The sequence below is a fragment of the Neophocaena asiaeorientalis genome, unplaced genomic scaffold, assembly GCF_003031525.2.
Source record: "Neophocaena asiaeorientalis asiaeorientalis breed wild unplaced genomic scaffold, Neophocaena_asiaeorientalis_V1.1 scaffold478, whole genome shotgun sequence".
Lineage (NCBI taxonomy): Eukaryota > Metazoa > Chordata > Mammalia > Artiodactyla > Phocoenidae > Neophocaena > Neophocaena asiaeorientalis.
Genome location: NW_020173200.1, coordinates 2,234,778 through 2,251,026, shown reverse-complemented (window position 1 = coordinate 2,251,026; position 16,249 = coordinate 2,234,778). Strand labels below are relative to the sequence as shown.

Sequence of the window (16,249 nt, the reverse complement as noted above, 5' to 3'; positions counted from 1 at the left end):
CACCCACCAGGCTCTGGCAAGACTGGCAGCACGCGGGCCCGGGGCAGCCCAGGGGGCAGGACCTCCCCTCCAACAGACCAGCCCCTCATTTCCCTCAGCCCACTCACCCCCACGGGTGGGCATCTCTCTTCCCACAGCCCTGCCAAGCCCTCGCCTCTCTTCACCAGGCGGACTTTTGGGGAGCACAAACCCTGTGCTGACATTTGTCTCCCCGCTCCCTTCCCCACACTCACTCCTGCTAACTTCTCCAGGCTTTCTTGACCTTTTCAAAAAAAAAACACAGCACCTGCCACAGGCCAAGCACCGTGCAGGACACAGCTCAGGCCCCGTGGCCGCATCACCCACCCAGGTCTGTGGGTGCCCCCTTGCCTTCGTGCGTGCCCTGCCCCTCTGGTGCACCCTACTCTCAAGCCTGTGGGAGCCTGCTCTGCGTCGCGCAGCCCGCGGGCCACAGTGGCCAGTCAGGTCCCCAGGCAGGCAGACAAAATCACGTGACTTGACCATTCGCCCAGTACAGACCCAGAGCTAGTGTTCGGGGAGGGTCTGAACACAACTTCTGAAGACCACGTGTCCGGAGGGGCTTTTTGCCCCACCAGGATGTGGGCCCACCTCCCCTCCCCTAGCACATGGAGGTCGTGGGCTGCACAGGTCTTTGGGCAGCAGCCCCCAGGGGCATGCCCTGGACTCGCACAGGTAGCTGAGCCTATGCAAAGTGGGAGGGAGTGGCCTAAGAAAGGAATCAAGTGGGCTGGCCTGGGCGGGGGTTGGGGTGGGGGGCCCCCCACACCTCCCAGGGTCCAGCCAAGCGGAGCCACCTATTTTGCACCTTCCCTGCAGAGCGCACATACACGCAGCAGCAAGGGGTGGTGAGGCAGGGGAGGGAGGCGGGTTTCCCAGGCCCTGAACAGTCTGATGAGCTGGGGACTCATTAATGCTGGCTCCTGTGACCACTCCTGGCATCCCCGGGAGGGAAGCCCGCTCAGAGACAACCCTGGTTTCCCAGGGGACACACTGGGAGCCCCAGGTCATGGCCTAGGATGGAGGAAGCACATACTAAGTGCCAGGTGCCTTGAACATGTGACCTCGGTTAACCTTTCCAGGTAGAAGTGATTATCCTCATTGTGCAATAGGAAAACAGGCCCCGAGAGAGAAAGCAACCTGCCGGAAGTTCCATGGAGGGCAGAGTCTAGCTGGGCCACCAGGTCCTGCCTCCCCAAGGATGAGGAGGAGGGCACCGCAGAACTGCGTGCAGCACCCTGCCATGTTCCAGCTCCCCAGGCTGGGTGGGGGCGGTGATACGACAGATACATCCTCAGCTACTTAGGCCTCTGCCCCTACCTACACTCCTAGCCATCAGGCATCCTGCTCTGGGCTCCTGTGATTCCAAGTAACTGGACTGTGCTAAGCTGTGTGGGGACAAAAGGGAGATGGTCCTCATCATGGTTCTCCCATGGGCTCCAGGGAGAAGCCCAGGCCCGTTCCTGCTTCTTCCCCCTAATCTCATCTCATCAGGCAATGGTCCCCATTAGCAAACACCCACTCAATCTTCAGGGCTCCTGTTTTCTAGGAAGCCCCCTACACCTCCCCCCGCAACGATGCTTAGGTCACTACCTCTGTGTCAGCACCACCCCAGCACAGTGGACACTGTAGTAACCCACACTGCGGGCTCCGAAGGCAGCACACAGCGGATCAGCAGAAACCTCTTCCTGCTCAGGACCACCTCTGGCCCCACGAGCCTCCCTCGTGAGAAGCCACGAGCCCCAGCTGGGGGAGCCGCCGAGCCCCACATGCCCAGGTCCCCATCAGAGCTGACTCGGCATTGACGGCGGGGCCTCTGGGCTAAGCCTTGGCAGCTGCTTCTCCGCCCCCCCTTCCCTGCACTCCCCTCAGAGGCCAGGGCCCCCATTCATTTGTCTCGTTAAGAGGCCTATAGAAACACATTTGTCCGCTCTGCGCTCCACTGCTCCAGTCGTCAATTCTCTGGGGCGCCTGCCCTACCTTTTGCAGCAGCTCTGTCCACGTTGACTACTCGCCCCAGCTAGCAGTCTCGCAGGCCCAGCCCAAGCCTGGCCATGACGCGGGGGACAGATCCAAACGTATGTGCAGTGCTCCTGGGGTCAGGTCATCACAGCCCCCAGCCCATGCCCCTCTCCCGTGGCTCTCTGCCTGGAAGCAGAGCCCAACTCACCTAGTTCGGCATCTCCAGCTGGTTCCTACCTTCAAGACCCTGGTCTTTGGTCCTTAAGGGACCAGCACGGAGGCTCTTGGCCTCTGCTCTAAAAATTGTTCCGCCCTGCCCCCTGAGTCCTACTAGGGGTTCAGGCCTGACTCCACCCCTACACTCACTCATCTACCACACTCCAGGCCCTGAACTGGACACTGGTCTGACCCCTCAGGACTCACAGTCCAATGGGACAGACAGACCTGAAGCAGTCACAGGTGCCCAGGCGAGCAGCACATGACCCAGGCTCCTAGAGGAGGTGATGGCTCCAGGTGAGTGGGAACTCATCAGGTGAAGGGGATGGGGAAGAGGGTTCCTATCAGAGGAAACAGAAGGAACAGAGGCCTGGGAGCACGGGAGCAACCGAGAAGTCAGCACGGCGGGGGCGTGGGGTGGGGCAGGTGAAGGATGAGGTTGGCAGAGGCTTAAAGATGCAGGGCCTGGACCCCAAGGCTTGATCCTAAAGGCGACAGGGGAAGAGAGCGAGGGATTTTAAAATGAGGGGCGACATGATCAGGCTTTCATTTTGCAACATGACTCCTACCATGTCATGGAACAGAGACTGGATGGTGAGGACAGAGACTGGAGACAGGGAAGCCACTAGGAGGCTGCTGCTGCAAAAGCCCCGGCAAGAGCCGAGCATGGCTTGGGTGAGGGCAGCAGAGACAGAGGTGGATGCATTCCAAAGATATTCAGAAGGGAGAAACAGCGGCACTTGGTGATGGATTAGATGTGGGTATGAGAGAGCGAGGAGGCTGGGAGGAGGCCCAGGTTTCTGACTTGGGTGGCTGGGTGGGTGGGAAAGCCATTCACCAGGAGAGAGAACACAGAAAGATGGGTATGTCTGGGAGGATGAGGGTGAGGGTACAGGTTCCAGCATGTTAGGTCTGAGTAGGAGGGAAGACAGTTATGCTCCCAGGATGTATTGTCTCCAAAAGCCCAGCCGGGTGGTCCTCCCTCTGCTCTCAAGCTCCCATTTGAAGGGCCTAAGAGCGTCCAGAGTGAGGGTGGGGGAGCAAGGCCAGGACTTCAGTGTCCAAGGGCTGGCTCTCACAAGCCTTCGCCTCCGTGCCATTGTCACCTACCCAGTGACTTCTACCCCAGCCTGGCCCTGCAGGCTCAAGCTCTCTCCCAGCAGCCCCAACCGAGCTGGAGATCGCCCGCACCCCCTAATCTTCCCCGTTCCTGCTAGCCCAGCCCTCTCATCACCCGCACCTCAAGGCTCCCATTACCCCTCACCCTGCGCCCCAGGAGGAATGCCCTCTCCTTCTCCTTGCTCTACTGGCCCCACCCAACCTGGAGGACAAAGGGCGGGGCGCTCCAGTCCCACCTCCTCCAGGATCTGGTCCTGAATAATTAATGAGCCATTAGGAGAAAGGGTTTGGGTGGGGCAAGAAGAGAGCTCTGCTCCCAGACACAGGGAGAGCAGGGTGGGGGAACCCTATGGCCTGCTGACCCCTGCGCTGACCCCCAGGTTGGCCCTTTGCCACCTCTGGGCTCCGGACAGGATGGGAACAGCTCTGTTCCCCAGGGACCTTGGCTCCGACCTCGACCCTCCCCCTCAGTGTGCAGATTGGCTAAATCTGCCCTGTGCCCCGCCTCCCACCGGTAACCAAGCAGTGGTAACCATGGCAACGGGGCGGGCTGCGGCCAGTCTTGTAGTGCCAGGCAGGGGGAAGGGCGGCAGGAAAGGGACCAAAGTTCGTAGTTGGATCTGGGCAGGGGACAATCCCATCTCCCCCCATACACAGAGAGGGGCGCTGGAGCCCAGCTTCCTGTGGCCAAGTGCAATCTTCCCCCATTCTCAGGGCTGAGGGCTGGGGGAGGGGGATGCCCCTCTGCCTTGAAGTGGGGAGGGGAAGGAAGTGCTCAGTGTCTACACACAGGTCTGGCCCAGGGGAAGGGCTATGGTGGCTCGCCTTCCCATCTTTCCCTGGACCTGTGGACACCTCTGGCATCCCACTCACATGTCCATACATGTCCCTGCGTGCAGCCCCCCCATTCCCACACCAACACTGACATGGCCCACACTATGCCTTCTGCACAGGTCCACAGCGGTGGACACAGTGCATGCCTGAGCACATCACTAATGACCACACGAATCCTGGACATGTCTCACCTCCACCCCATAAACAGGGTCACACTCAGGCACCCCCCACCCTGGAGCACCTTAAGAGACATGCGGGATTCCACAGGATGCTCCAAGGAAGAACGGGGCTGGAGTATTACTTGGAGGGGGGTGGTCTCCAAGTGGGGGGGGTCTCTCTAGGACAGAAGGTCTGGAGGTGTATCTAGCCATCCTGTCTCTCCTAGTGGCTGGCCTCATCCCCACTTCCAGAGTCCTGCTGGGAGGAATGCACCTTTCCATCTGGGAGATCCCATGCCTTGAGAGGTCAGACTTACTGTCGCCATGGGCACCCGCCACCAAACCAAGCATCACGAGTGCGGGCACGAGGGGCACCATCGTCCTCCCTGAGGCTGGCTCAGGGGCCATCCAGGGCTCCAGCACCACAGCCAGCTACAGTCCAGGACAGTCAACCTGTGACAGAGAGAAGGGCAGAGCCAATTAGCTGGTACCCACCAATATCTTATTGCCCACATGCCACCTCCTGGCCCCCACTCACCACCAAGACCGCCACTCATCGTCGTTGACCACCCAGAGCCTAGTTCAACAGATACCCACCCCTTGGACTGTGCGATGACCACCCAGACCTTCCGACCCCTGTGAAAACCCAGGCTCCTTATCGATCCCCTAGTGACTCCAAGGATAACCCACCAGTCACACTGTAGGGAGAGAGTACAAGAGGCCCCCAGGTCATTCTCTAAACGTTTACCGAGTAGGAGGCAGGGACTACTGAGACCAGAGGATGTATAGGGATGTTCCGTTGCAGACCTAGAATTTCCAACCTGCCTCCATAAGAGGACTGGGACAGGGAAACGGGGTCCGAGAGACACAGAGACACACAGGTGGAGACAGAGACCAAACAAAGCAAGACCGAGACGGAGTAGTCAGCAGACCCACAGAGGCCAGGGACTCCAGAGTCCCTGGGGTCTCCTGTTGCCCCTCCTCTCCCCAGCAGAGCCCGCAGGCTGGGCACAAGCCTCAGAGCACAGCCTTGGTCGTGGCAGACAAGATCCAGGTATCAGAGGCTTGGAGCCAAAGCCACAACCTGTCCGGGCTCACCAGGACATGCTCTGGACAAGTTGCACCCGCCCCGCCTGGTTACCCTCATCCTACCCAATTCCCACGGCACCTTCCCAGTCCTGGCCACTAGGGAAACCACAGGGAGGCCCTAGTGGCCAGGACTGGGGGTGCTGGACCCTAAGAGTCGACCTCACACCTCCTCGGCCCTTGCCCCAGTGGCCCAGAGCATATCAAGGGGTGGGGTGCCCTTGCTCACAACTGCCATCCGGGCTGAGCCAGGAACCTGGGCATGGGGAAGACCATTTGGGATTGCCTGAATGCCCCCAGGCCTTTGCTTACAGGGCTCCTCAGCTAGGTGTGCCCCCGCCGCCCACTCCACCCAGCACCAATGTGGAGCCCTCAGCATGGCCACACCAGACGGTACACATACACTGCTATCACTCTCCAGCCCCGGTGGCAAGCTCCCAAGGGTCTCTCTCCCATGGCTCCCTTTCAGGGGGCTTCTGGGGATCTGTGCCAGTGCCCAGCAGCTCTGCTTACACCTTGCTCTGGGCCAGGGGCTGATGCACAAAGCCCCTCATTAATGCTCTGGAGACACAACAGGGCGCAGAAGGGGAGTGAGTGATGGTGAACACACCTGGGGGCCCCACAGTGGTACCTACGGATTCTGGTGGGAGGGTGGGGATCAGACCCAGGTGGCTGCTAACCCACAACGGTAAGAATATTTGCAAGGAGGTGACAGGGCTGGTGAACAGGAAGAGGCTGGCCTCAAAGATGGCTCTGCTCCTCCCTGGAAATTAGACCCGTCTCAACTGGGACAGTCGAAGGTCATAAGATCAGAGGGCAGGAGGTGAGCAAAGGTGCTGGGACAAAGCAGGTACAACTGTGAAGTGAGGTAGGGGCTGAACACAAAGGGGAAAGGGTGGGAGATGTCCCTTGTCCCAAGATCTCACCGAAAGTCTGAGACAGGCTAAGCAACAAAAGCAAGCACACTGAAGCAGCATGGTGGGCATCCAGCCCTAGTTACACCATGCCTGGGCTTCCGCTCAGTGTGGCGAGACCAGGAGAGAGGAAGTCCCCAGCACCATGCCCCATACGGCCAACTTGGGACGGAGGACATGCATCACTAAGGCCCTGTCTGTCTGGGCTTTGTCATCACGGCACTGTCGTGCAGCAGTGCGACCAACAATAGAATTCAACTTCCCAGCAGCCATCAGGTGGTGAACTGCCTGGCCAGGGTGTCATGGGGGTATGGCCCCTTGATACAACCATCCTGCAGCTCCTGGTACACATATCAGCGGTGTGTTATACCAAAGGACAGAGGCAGAGGGGACTAGTACAGACATCACAGGGTGCAACAGTACGGTATTCACAGAGGTTTCACTCCCAGGTACAAGCAGCCAGGGTGTGAACCCTCCTCCCAGGGCAGACAACATGGGGGCATGACCCTCAGGAACACACACCATGGGGGACCTAGCTCCCTGGTATGGACGTAAAGGGGATGAAGCTACAGAGAAGAGACATTAGGGAGGTACAACTGCACAGCACAATCACCATGGGGTGAAACTCCCCAGTACAACGGTCACTGAGGCGTAATCCCCTGTAGCTGCCTCGGTACGGTAATCAGGGCAGTGCAACTCCCAGGGAGAGGCATCACGGAAGCGTAGCAGTCCTGTCCAGACATCATGTGAGTGTAGACAGACATCATGGGGGTGCAGCTGCCCGATGGACGTTATAGGGGTACGTTATCATAGAGGAATAACCCTGTTATACACATCATGGGGTGTCAGTCCCCGGTACAGCCATCAAGGGGGTGTTAATTCCAGAGCAGACATCATGTGGATGAGATTCTGCCCACGGGCGTCAGAGAAACTGGGCTTGCCTCTGGTAACCCCACCCCCACTGTAACAAAAACAAGTGGCCGTGACTTGGGGACCCCAGGGTCCTCCTGTGTATCTGGGTCTGGAGTGCCTAGGATACTGTTCAGATGCAGAAAGTAGGACAGACAGAGGTGAAGAAGTTGAAAACAACGACATTCCCTCCCCGAGAGCTCTTCCCGGCAGTCCATGGACACGAGGACACCCAGAGAGACGGGGAGACGCGGGGACACACAGACAGGGACACGTTCTCAGGGAACTACTCAGGCAACCACAGAGCTGTCCGGGCCCGGGCCTCTCCCTCACCAGCTCCTGGTGTGAGCAAGCTGCCTCCGCCCCAGACTCTGGGCACGCAGCCTGCCCTAGTGTCAGGCGGCGCAGGCCACTCCCAGCTCCAGGGCCCCGCATAGGAGGAGCCCTGGCTCCTGGGTCTGGCCTCCGTCTAGACGCTGGCCCTGCCCCCACCCCAGAGTGCTCAGGGTCACCTGTGGGGAGGTGGCGGGAGGGGAGCAGGGAGGTGGACCGACGCTAGCCTTGCTGGGGTAGCTGAGAACCTTCTGAATTCAGTGCGACAGCGTTAAGGGCAGAGCGTCCACTTCCGCCCACGGCTGGGTGAGTCTGGGCTCTCCACAGCCGAGATGAAAATACGGCCTGAGCACTTGCACACCCGCTCGCCTCTGGATTGCACCGCGGACCATCGGTTCTACCACCTGACGCACTCGGGCAGGAAAACAGCTCCATGCTGAACGATATTGTACAATATCATCAAATGTCATTTTTCTACACTCAGCATGGTTTTTTTTTTTTTTTAGCATGGTTTTAATATACCCTTTTTCTTTGCTACATCAGTGTAAAGCTGCCGACTGCCCTTTCTTGGGAAGAGCTGTCCTTTATTCTGAAATTACGTCCTTGGTGTTAAAATGTCCTTTCTTGTAGGAAGTGATGGTGATAGCAGATACCAGTTGTTGTTTTTTTTATAATGTCCTTACTTGGCAAGATAAAAAATTTTGCCAACCCCATGTCTGGCCCCCAAGTACTTTTGGAAACTGTACTGGTTTGTGAAACTGAAGAGCCTGGGAATCACTGCTCTGAGGGAAAAGGAAGGAGCAGGCCCCACACCAAGCCACAGGATTCGAATACAAACGTCACAGAAAGGCCTGTTACACAGAGGCTAGGTCACCGCCATGCGGCCCACCCAACCACCCCTGCCAGCCTCAGCGGGGGGCCCCCCAGGAGAGACCATGTGACGCCAAACATGCGGGGGGTGGTTCCCTGGCTGGAGAACATCTGGGATCATTCTGAGGCCTCCTCATGAATATGAAAACACAAATTGATTTGTTTCCCTTGGGCACGTGTTATTACTCACAAATATTAATTAGTCTCCAAATACCACCTGTTCCTATAGCCTCCTCCCTGCTTCCTCCTCAGGCCAGGACTCTGGCTCTCAGGAGGCTGGGGCCCCAAAATGGGCATCAGCAGAAGGAGGGGTATCCGGGGCCCCAAGGAGCGGCCGGCGAAGGGGAGAGGCCAGCGCTTGGGGCAGAGGAGCGGGAGAGCAGGCAGAGCCCCGAGCTGTTCATCTTCTAACCGGTGGGCAGCTAACCCTTTTGTCACGTCCCGGACACTTCACCACGTGGCACTGCAGCAGTGGCCGGGGAAGCGGAAACAGGGCTTGTTACACTTGGGAAGGGAAAACCAACATGTTTCCAACTCTCACCAAACCAACCACCAGATTACGACAGGAATAAATCAGTCTCAGCCGTGACCCCAGCTCTGGGAAGAGAGGCTGCGGCAGGCTGCCTTTGCTCCTCCAGCCAGTTGGCCAGAGTCTGTGAGCACAGCCAGGATCTGCCCACCCTCCCTCCCTCTCGAAGCTGGGACCTTACTTACCCTCTGGCAGCCCTCAGCTCTTTGGTCTCCCCTGCAAGAGGACGAGGAGCTTAGGAAGAGCATCCCAGAGTCTTGGGGGTGGGGCACAAGCTCCAGCAGAGGCTTAGCTCTGGGGACAGAAGACCAAGGGAGCCAGCAGAGGCACCTTCCTACAGCTAAAACCCCTAAGCCACCAGCCGTCCAGCCTCCTTCCTCTGGAGAGTGGAGCCTCCCTTGGGTTAATGTTCACCAACGTGGCTGCGTCTAGGCCTCTGCACCCACTCTTCTCTCTGTTGTAAAGAATGCCTCGTCCTGGCCTCAGCCACCTACTCACCCACCAGAACTCAGCTCCCGTGGCCTGTCACTGTGAATCTTCCCTGCGTGGCCCTCCCCAGTTTCCCAGGCTTGTACAGCACAGTGAAGGCGGCAAGAAGTGGTGCGCAACAGTGCTTCTCGACCCAGGGTGATTCTGCCCTGCTATGGGACATTAGGCGATGTCTGGAGACAGTTCTGACTGTCCCACGGGGATGGGGGAGTAGGTGCTACAGGCACAGTAGGAAGAAGCGAGAGATGATGCTAGACATCCTACAATAACGGGCCAGGCCCTACAACAAAGGGTTATCTGGTCCAAAATGTCAACAATACTGAGGTTGAGAAACCCTGATGCAGACGGCAAGATCCTTTGCCCATGTCACCTAAGGCCTGCTGCCCTGGTCCCTGCCCCAGAACTCAGTCCCTATGGGTACCCTGGGCCCCAATACCCCAGGTAGGCTTGACATATATTAGCCGTACCTAGGCCTCGGGATCTCACAGCGCCTTCCCCTCCCCCTCCAAGTCAGTCTTGCCTCCAGAGCTGGGCCGTACAGCACACCCCACCCCTACCCCTTCAACAGGCCATCAGCAAGTGGCCTCCCCAGAGGACAAAGGGCTCCAATTTCAGGCACCTTTTATGGTGAGACTGGGCTCCCAGGAAGGTCAGACTCATCATCTGAGGACAGCCAGGTGAAAGGTATCTCCACACCCACCCTCCCCATCTGACCTTTCCAACCTGTGACGCAGCCTTCCTGCCGCACCTTGGACATAGCCCCATAGCTCACCTCACCATGCACGGGGTCTGGCCCCCAGCAGATACCCAACACATGCTCATTTCCCTTCCACGCCCAGACCAGACCCATCTCTTCCACAGCCCTCTTCGCCAGCCATCATGCAGAACTGTCCAGTGGGCCCTACTGGGCCCTGAGCCAGAAGGCAGGGTGATGAACAAGACAGTCATGGGCTCTGTCTTCAAGGAGCTTACAGAGGATGGCCCAACCAGAACGCATCCTCCCCAATCCCACTCCTTCTCCAGGTCCCCATCTCCGTGACAAGCACCACCATGATCAACCACCCAAGCCAGCCAGGCCTCCTCAAATTCTCCCTTTTCCTCATCGCACGTATGTCACTGGTCAATACGTTTGAATCTGCCCTGGCTCCACCCCAACCACTGCCGTGTTAGGAAGACGTCATCAGCGCCCATGTCTCCGGTGGGCTTCCTGCCCCTGGTCACTCCCTTCCAGCCCATCCTGCAAACAAACAAAGGCCCCCTTTCAGCTTACAAAAATGCATATCTGATCAAGCCCCTCAGCTCTGTTTGCTTCTTTATCCCCCAGGAGACATGCAGATAATGTTTCATGAATGAACAAGCGAATGGGCAACGGGTAGATGAATGTGTGGACGTTGCTTCTCTGCTTAAGAACCCTCAGTGCCTTCACACCACCCTCAGGAGAGTCTACAGTCTTTAGCCTGACAACCAAGGCCCAGCACACTCTGACTCCAACCTAACTCCCCAACCTCATTCCCTGTAACTCCAACCCACACGTTCTGTGCTTCTAGCAGAGAGAAAGAAGTGGACCTCAAAGAGACAAAGAAGGATGGGCCCAGATCCTGTGAGTACCTTGCTCTTTCTACCGCAACCTACAGTTGAACGGAACAGTCTTTTCTACAGAAACATGGTGAATGGGAAGCATAGAGATCCTGGTGTAAGTCCTAGAATGTTACCCGGAAGCCTATTTCACACCTACAGCAGCTCACGAGCTGTATATCATTCCCCACCCACCTCCGTCACCCACTCTGGCCAGAAACCCGGGAGCCATCCTCGACACCTCCCCTCCCTCACGCCCCACATTCAACCCTTCACCATGTCCTGTCTACTTGGCTTCCCTAAATAACACTCAAATCCCTTCTCTCCACCTCCATCACCGCCTTCCTGGTCCAGGCCTCCATCACCTCTCTGCCACACGCACACTGGCTCATGTCACGCCACTAGTGACAACCCTTCCACAGCTCTCCACCGGCCTAAGTCAAAATCCAAGCTTCGGGCTTCCCTGGTGGTGCAGTGGTTAAGAATCTGCCTGCCACTGCACGGGACACGGGTTCGAGCGCTGGTCTGGGAAGATCCCACATGTCACGGAACAACTAAGCCTGCGTGCCACACAACTAAAGCCTGCGCGCTGCACAACTACTGAAGCTTGCACGCCTAGAGCCCGTGCTCCTCAACAGGAGAAGCCACTGCAATGAGAAGCCTGCGCGCCGCAACAAAGACGCGGCAACCAGAGAAAAGCTTGCGCACAGCAACGAAGACCCAACGCAGCCAAAAATAAATAAATAAAATAAAGTAAATTAAAAAAAAAAAATCCAAGCTTCTTGGCCTGGCCCTCGGCACCCCTGCCCGGCCACAACCTGGGGGACACTCACCAGGGCTCTGACTGCTCACGCCCGTCACTCTTGGACAACCAGCACTGAGGGCAGGGCACTGGGGCCTCCGCTCCTTCCTGGAAAGAGAGAAAAGGATAAGGAAACGTTAAGAATTTCATTACAGCAGAGCAGGTATTGACACAGAAAGATGTTCAAAATTTGCTGTTTACAAAGGGGGAAGAAAAAGCAGGTTATGGAACTGTTCCTGCAGGACGAGCCCCATTTAGAAAAATGCCCATCTCTTCACTTCATTTACTCACTTCTTCCATACTCCTGAGCACCTACTACGTGCCAGGCTTTCTGCCAGGCACCCTGCATATAGCCGTGAACAACACAGACCAAGTCCCTGACGTCAGCAGAAAAACTTGTGTCCAAACTCCTCAGCACCACCCTCCAGCACGGCAGTCGGCGCCACCCACCTCTGCAGCCCAACCTGGCCACGCTCCCTCTCACCAGCCAGCCAGCCAGCCGGCCTGCCCGAAAACTTCCTCTTCTGGTCCTCAAATGTGCCATCCTCATGCAGTCTCTCAGCCTTGCCCGGGCCCTATGCCACTGCCTGGACCGCACTCCTCACCTCTTCTAGCCAGTGACCCCTCGGATCTCAGAGCCAACAGCATTTTCCAGGATGTCCTGGACTACACGCCTGGACCTTGCCTTGGAGTGGTGACCACGACGTGATTGATATGATCTAGTTATTTACACAACTGCCGAGTGGCCGCTGAGTCACAACCGTAAGCTCAGCGCGTGCCGGCTCACCTCCGTGTCCCCAGCACCCAGCAGAGCGCCGGCACACAGTAGGTGCTCCATCAAGGTGTGCTGACTGAGCAGACGAACGCGCAAATGAGCTCGCAGAAAACAGCCCAGCCTGGGGGGACCGCGCCACACCCGCACAGCCTTCAAAGAAGCTTCACACGCAATATTTATTTTTGCCTCTCTGCTGCTCTATAATCTTTAAAATGAAGGTGTGCCACCGGACGCCTCCTCCACTGGCACACGCAGGGCGACAGAGCCCGGCACCTTCCTTCCAGGACAATTACTGAGCTCCCACCAGCGTGGGCCCCGTCCTGAGTCGGGGCAGGGGTCGGACACACCCACACCCTCTCACCTGGCACCTGGGAACCAGCCTCGCTTGAGACCGACCGCGTCTGCAACACAGGGGAGGTCCTCGTGCCTGAGCATGGCCAGGACAGGCCTGGCCAACCCACGACCACCCGCGCTGACCCTGCAGCCCACACCCTCCCCGGCCTCCATCACCCCTCCCCCCACAGCTCACAACCCAGGCGCAACGATGGCCGCTGGCTTCCGCCTCCCAGCCTCCCAGCCCCCCAGCTTCTCCGCAAAGTTCCCTGTGGCCTCCCCACTCCCAGCACACAGGCTGCCGGGCGGGTCTGGCCAGACAAACCAGCTTCCGTGTCCCAAACTCAAAGGCCCGTTTGTCCGGCGACGCCTGCCGGGGCCTCACAGGGCCAGATGTGAGGCTGTCAGCTCTACCGTTGCTCAGGGACCCTGGGGCAGAGGGGCAGAGTCTGAGGTAGAGAAGGGGGAGGGTCCCCCAAGCCAGTTGCCCTCCTGCCACGCCTGAGGCCACACCAGGAGCACTGGGCTTGGCACCTGGACCCAAGCTGAGCAGAAGCCACACCTGGATAGAGGGATGTGCCCCAGATGGCCTGGAGGTGGGTCAGGGAACAGACATAATAGGCACAGAACCCTGCACCTGGAAAGACCCTACAGCACAAAGAGGATTCTAGAAGAGCCAGATCAGCACCTGGAACCACCAGTGTCCCAAATAACCCAGGAGGGCAATCAGAACCACCTGTCAGAGTCACCAGCAGCAGCTCCCAGAAGCACCCCAGACACAGCAACAATCAGGGCTGCCGGGTGTGCCCAGGAGACCAACCAGAAAGCTACTCATGAACGGCCTGACCGGTACCGGACCCAAGTTAGGAATCACTGCTTGGCACCCACAAAGGCCTCATAAGGGGTGAGGTTGGCAGCCATGACCAAGATCAGGTAAGCAGGCCTTGGCACCAAGCCGGAGCTGGCCCCTGGCAGGGCTCTCCATCATTTGCCAAGCCTGGAACCTGGCCTGACAGCGGGACGAGGAGTAAGCTGAAATCTAGAGGAGCACGGACGCCCCTCTAGAGCAGCCCCCAGGCAGCCCTGGTAGCTGCACCAGAACAGTCCCCAGAAACAGCTAAAACACTGCCAAGGAGCCCAAACCATTGTTCTCAGATCTGGAGGTTGCGGACACAGAGTCTGGGTGCATCCGGACCTCAGAGGCAGACACCCCACTAGAGGGCCCAGGGCCCAGGGTGGGTAGGGGGGGACAGGGAACCCAACACAACAAAGCTGCTCCTTCTCAGAATCCCCTTCCACCCACTCCCAATGCGGGGTCTCTTCCCCAGGGCTTCATCCTCTAGTCTTCTCACACCAGCCCACCTGAAGGTCAAATACACCTGAGCAACACACACAATCCCAGCGATGACATGAGGGCTGAGGGCTGGGCACTTAGGTTAGGTTAGCCAGCTAACCAAGCTCAGAATCGCAGCTACTTGAGGTGAGCAGGTGTCCAAACCTTAGCAATGTCTAGTTTTGAAAGCCGCTCCCACTGAGATTCTGATGGGGATGGGTTTGCACCTCGCTCTTTGAGGATTATTACAATAACAACGGCTAACACTGAGACGGCAGTGCCTATTAGATGCCAGGCCCTATTCTAAGAACCTTCTGCACATTAACTTCAGTCCTCACAACAACCCTGTGAGACACGGAATTCTGTTATACCCACCTGACAAGTGGGAAAACTGATTTAGAGATGTTAAGCCTCTTGCTCCAGGTCACGCTGCTATTAAGCGGCGTTGAACCCAGCGGTCTGAAACTAGAGTCTGCGCTCCTCACCACTGAGGCTGTCTTCTCTTGAACACAGCTCTACACCCTCTCGTATAACTCTCCATCCTTCCTCTGGCGCAGACCTCTCTCCCCAACTCCAGATCCTCACACACAACCACCTCCTAAAAGTCCCCCACCCGACCCTCAAATGCTCCAAGCATCTCAAAAATAACATGTCCAACCCTGAGCTCATTCATTATCTGTGCCCCAAATCTACCTCTCATCCTCAAGTCCTCGGCTCAGTAAAGGCCTCACCCACTCACTCCCAGGAACCTGGACCCCTTCCTCTTCCTCACCCCCACATCCAATAAATCATCCTGCCCTAATAAATGTGCCTTCTAAATGGCTCCATGCTACCAAGCCACAATTCTCTCTCACCTGACTTACTTGTACCCTTCTCCTCACTGGGTATCCTGTCTCCATTTACTTCCCGTAGCCACAGAATCCTCTTCCAGAAGCATGAATCTGATCATAGCACGTTCCACACCACACACACACACACACACACACACACACACACACACACACACACACACACACACACACACACACACACACACACACCCTCAAGCTTTAATTCTTTGATATCTCCCTTTTGTGTTCTCACAGTAAAGTTACAGTAACTTAACAGGGCAACAGAGATCCTCTGTGATTTGCCGTATCTCTGAACATGCCACTAGTGATAAGATCTCTGAGTGTTTAGTCATACTGCCTAGAGTGCCCTTTCTTCAATTGGAAAACTCCTATTCATCCCTCAAAACGCAATTCAGATAGCCCGTTTTCTTGGTCTTCTTTGAGACTCATCTCTCCTTGACCTCTGAACTCTCCCCTGCCTCGTGGTGAACTCCCCCAATCTTGTAACCTCAGCTCAGAATTGCGGCTGCTTTAGGTGAGCTGTTGCTGAGCTCAACCTCAGCAGCTCCTAAGGGGTGGGCTGCCTCTTCTACACAGTTGTTAGTTCCACAGGAAGCACGGCAGCCTGGCTGAAAGTACCTAGACCAAAGTCTGGCACACACTCGGCAATCAATAAGAGGTTACTGAATTGCTCTGCCTTCCCATGATGCAATCTGTTCCCTCCGGGACCATAAGCTCCTCAAGGGCAGGGCCCTGGCTGCAAGCTTGGCCCAAGAACACAGCAGTGTCAGTCACATGGGAAGCGACCGCCACTGCTGCTGATACACTGCCACACAGTCCCCTTAGATTCTCACGACAGCCTTGGGAACTGGCCAGGGTTGGATTACCTCTCCCATTTTACAGGGGGTGAAACTGAGACTCAGGGAGGAAGGGATCTCCTCAAGTTCTCAAACTGGAAAATGAAGGGGCTGTAGTATGTGTCACAGCCTCTGTAGGAAGAGGTCTGGGCCCCATCTCCCTCTGACTAAGGGCCCTCAGTACTGGACTCCTACAGTTAGGACTGATGGGAGAAAGAGTGGAGGGAGCGCAGACAGCCAAGGCCAGCATTTTGCTACACATCAGTAACAATTCCCAAGAAAAGTAGCGAGTCTACTCTTACAGCAA

At 57.1% G+C, this 16,249-nt stretch overlaps 1 protein-coding gene across 2 annotated transcripts in view; it reads right to left on the bottom strand.

Moving 5' to 3' along the window:
* PTPRF (protein tyrosine phosphatase receptor type F) overlaps nucleotides 1-16,249 on the bottom strand; it is a 93,080-nt gene that overhangs the window by 66,719 nt on the left and 10,112 nt on the right. For both annotated transcript variants that reach the window (XM_024744740.1, XM_024744741.1), the window contains exons 2-3: nucleotides 11,846-11,922; nucleotides 4,625-4,760 (exon numbers count right to left, since the gene is read on the bottom strand). In XM_024744740.1, coding sequence (XP_024600508.1) covers nucleotides 4,625-4,715 — 91 coding nt within the window. In that variant the 5' untranslated portion in view covers nucleotides 4,716-4,760; nucleotides 11,846-11,922. The remainder of the gene's footprint in view (nucleotides 1-4,624; nucleotides 4,761-11,845; nucleotides 11,923-16,249) is intronic.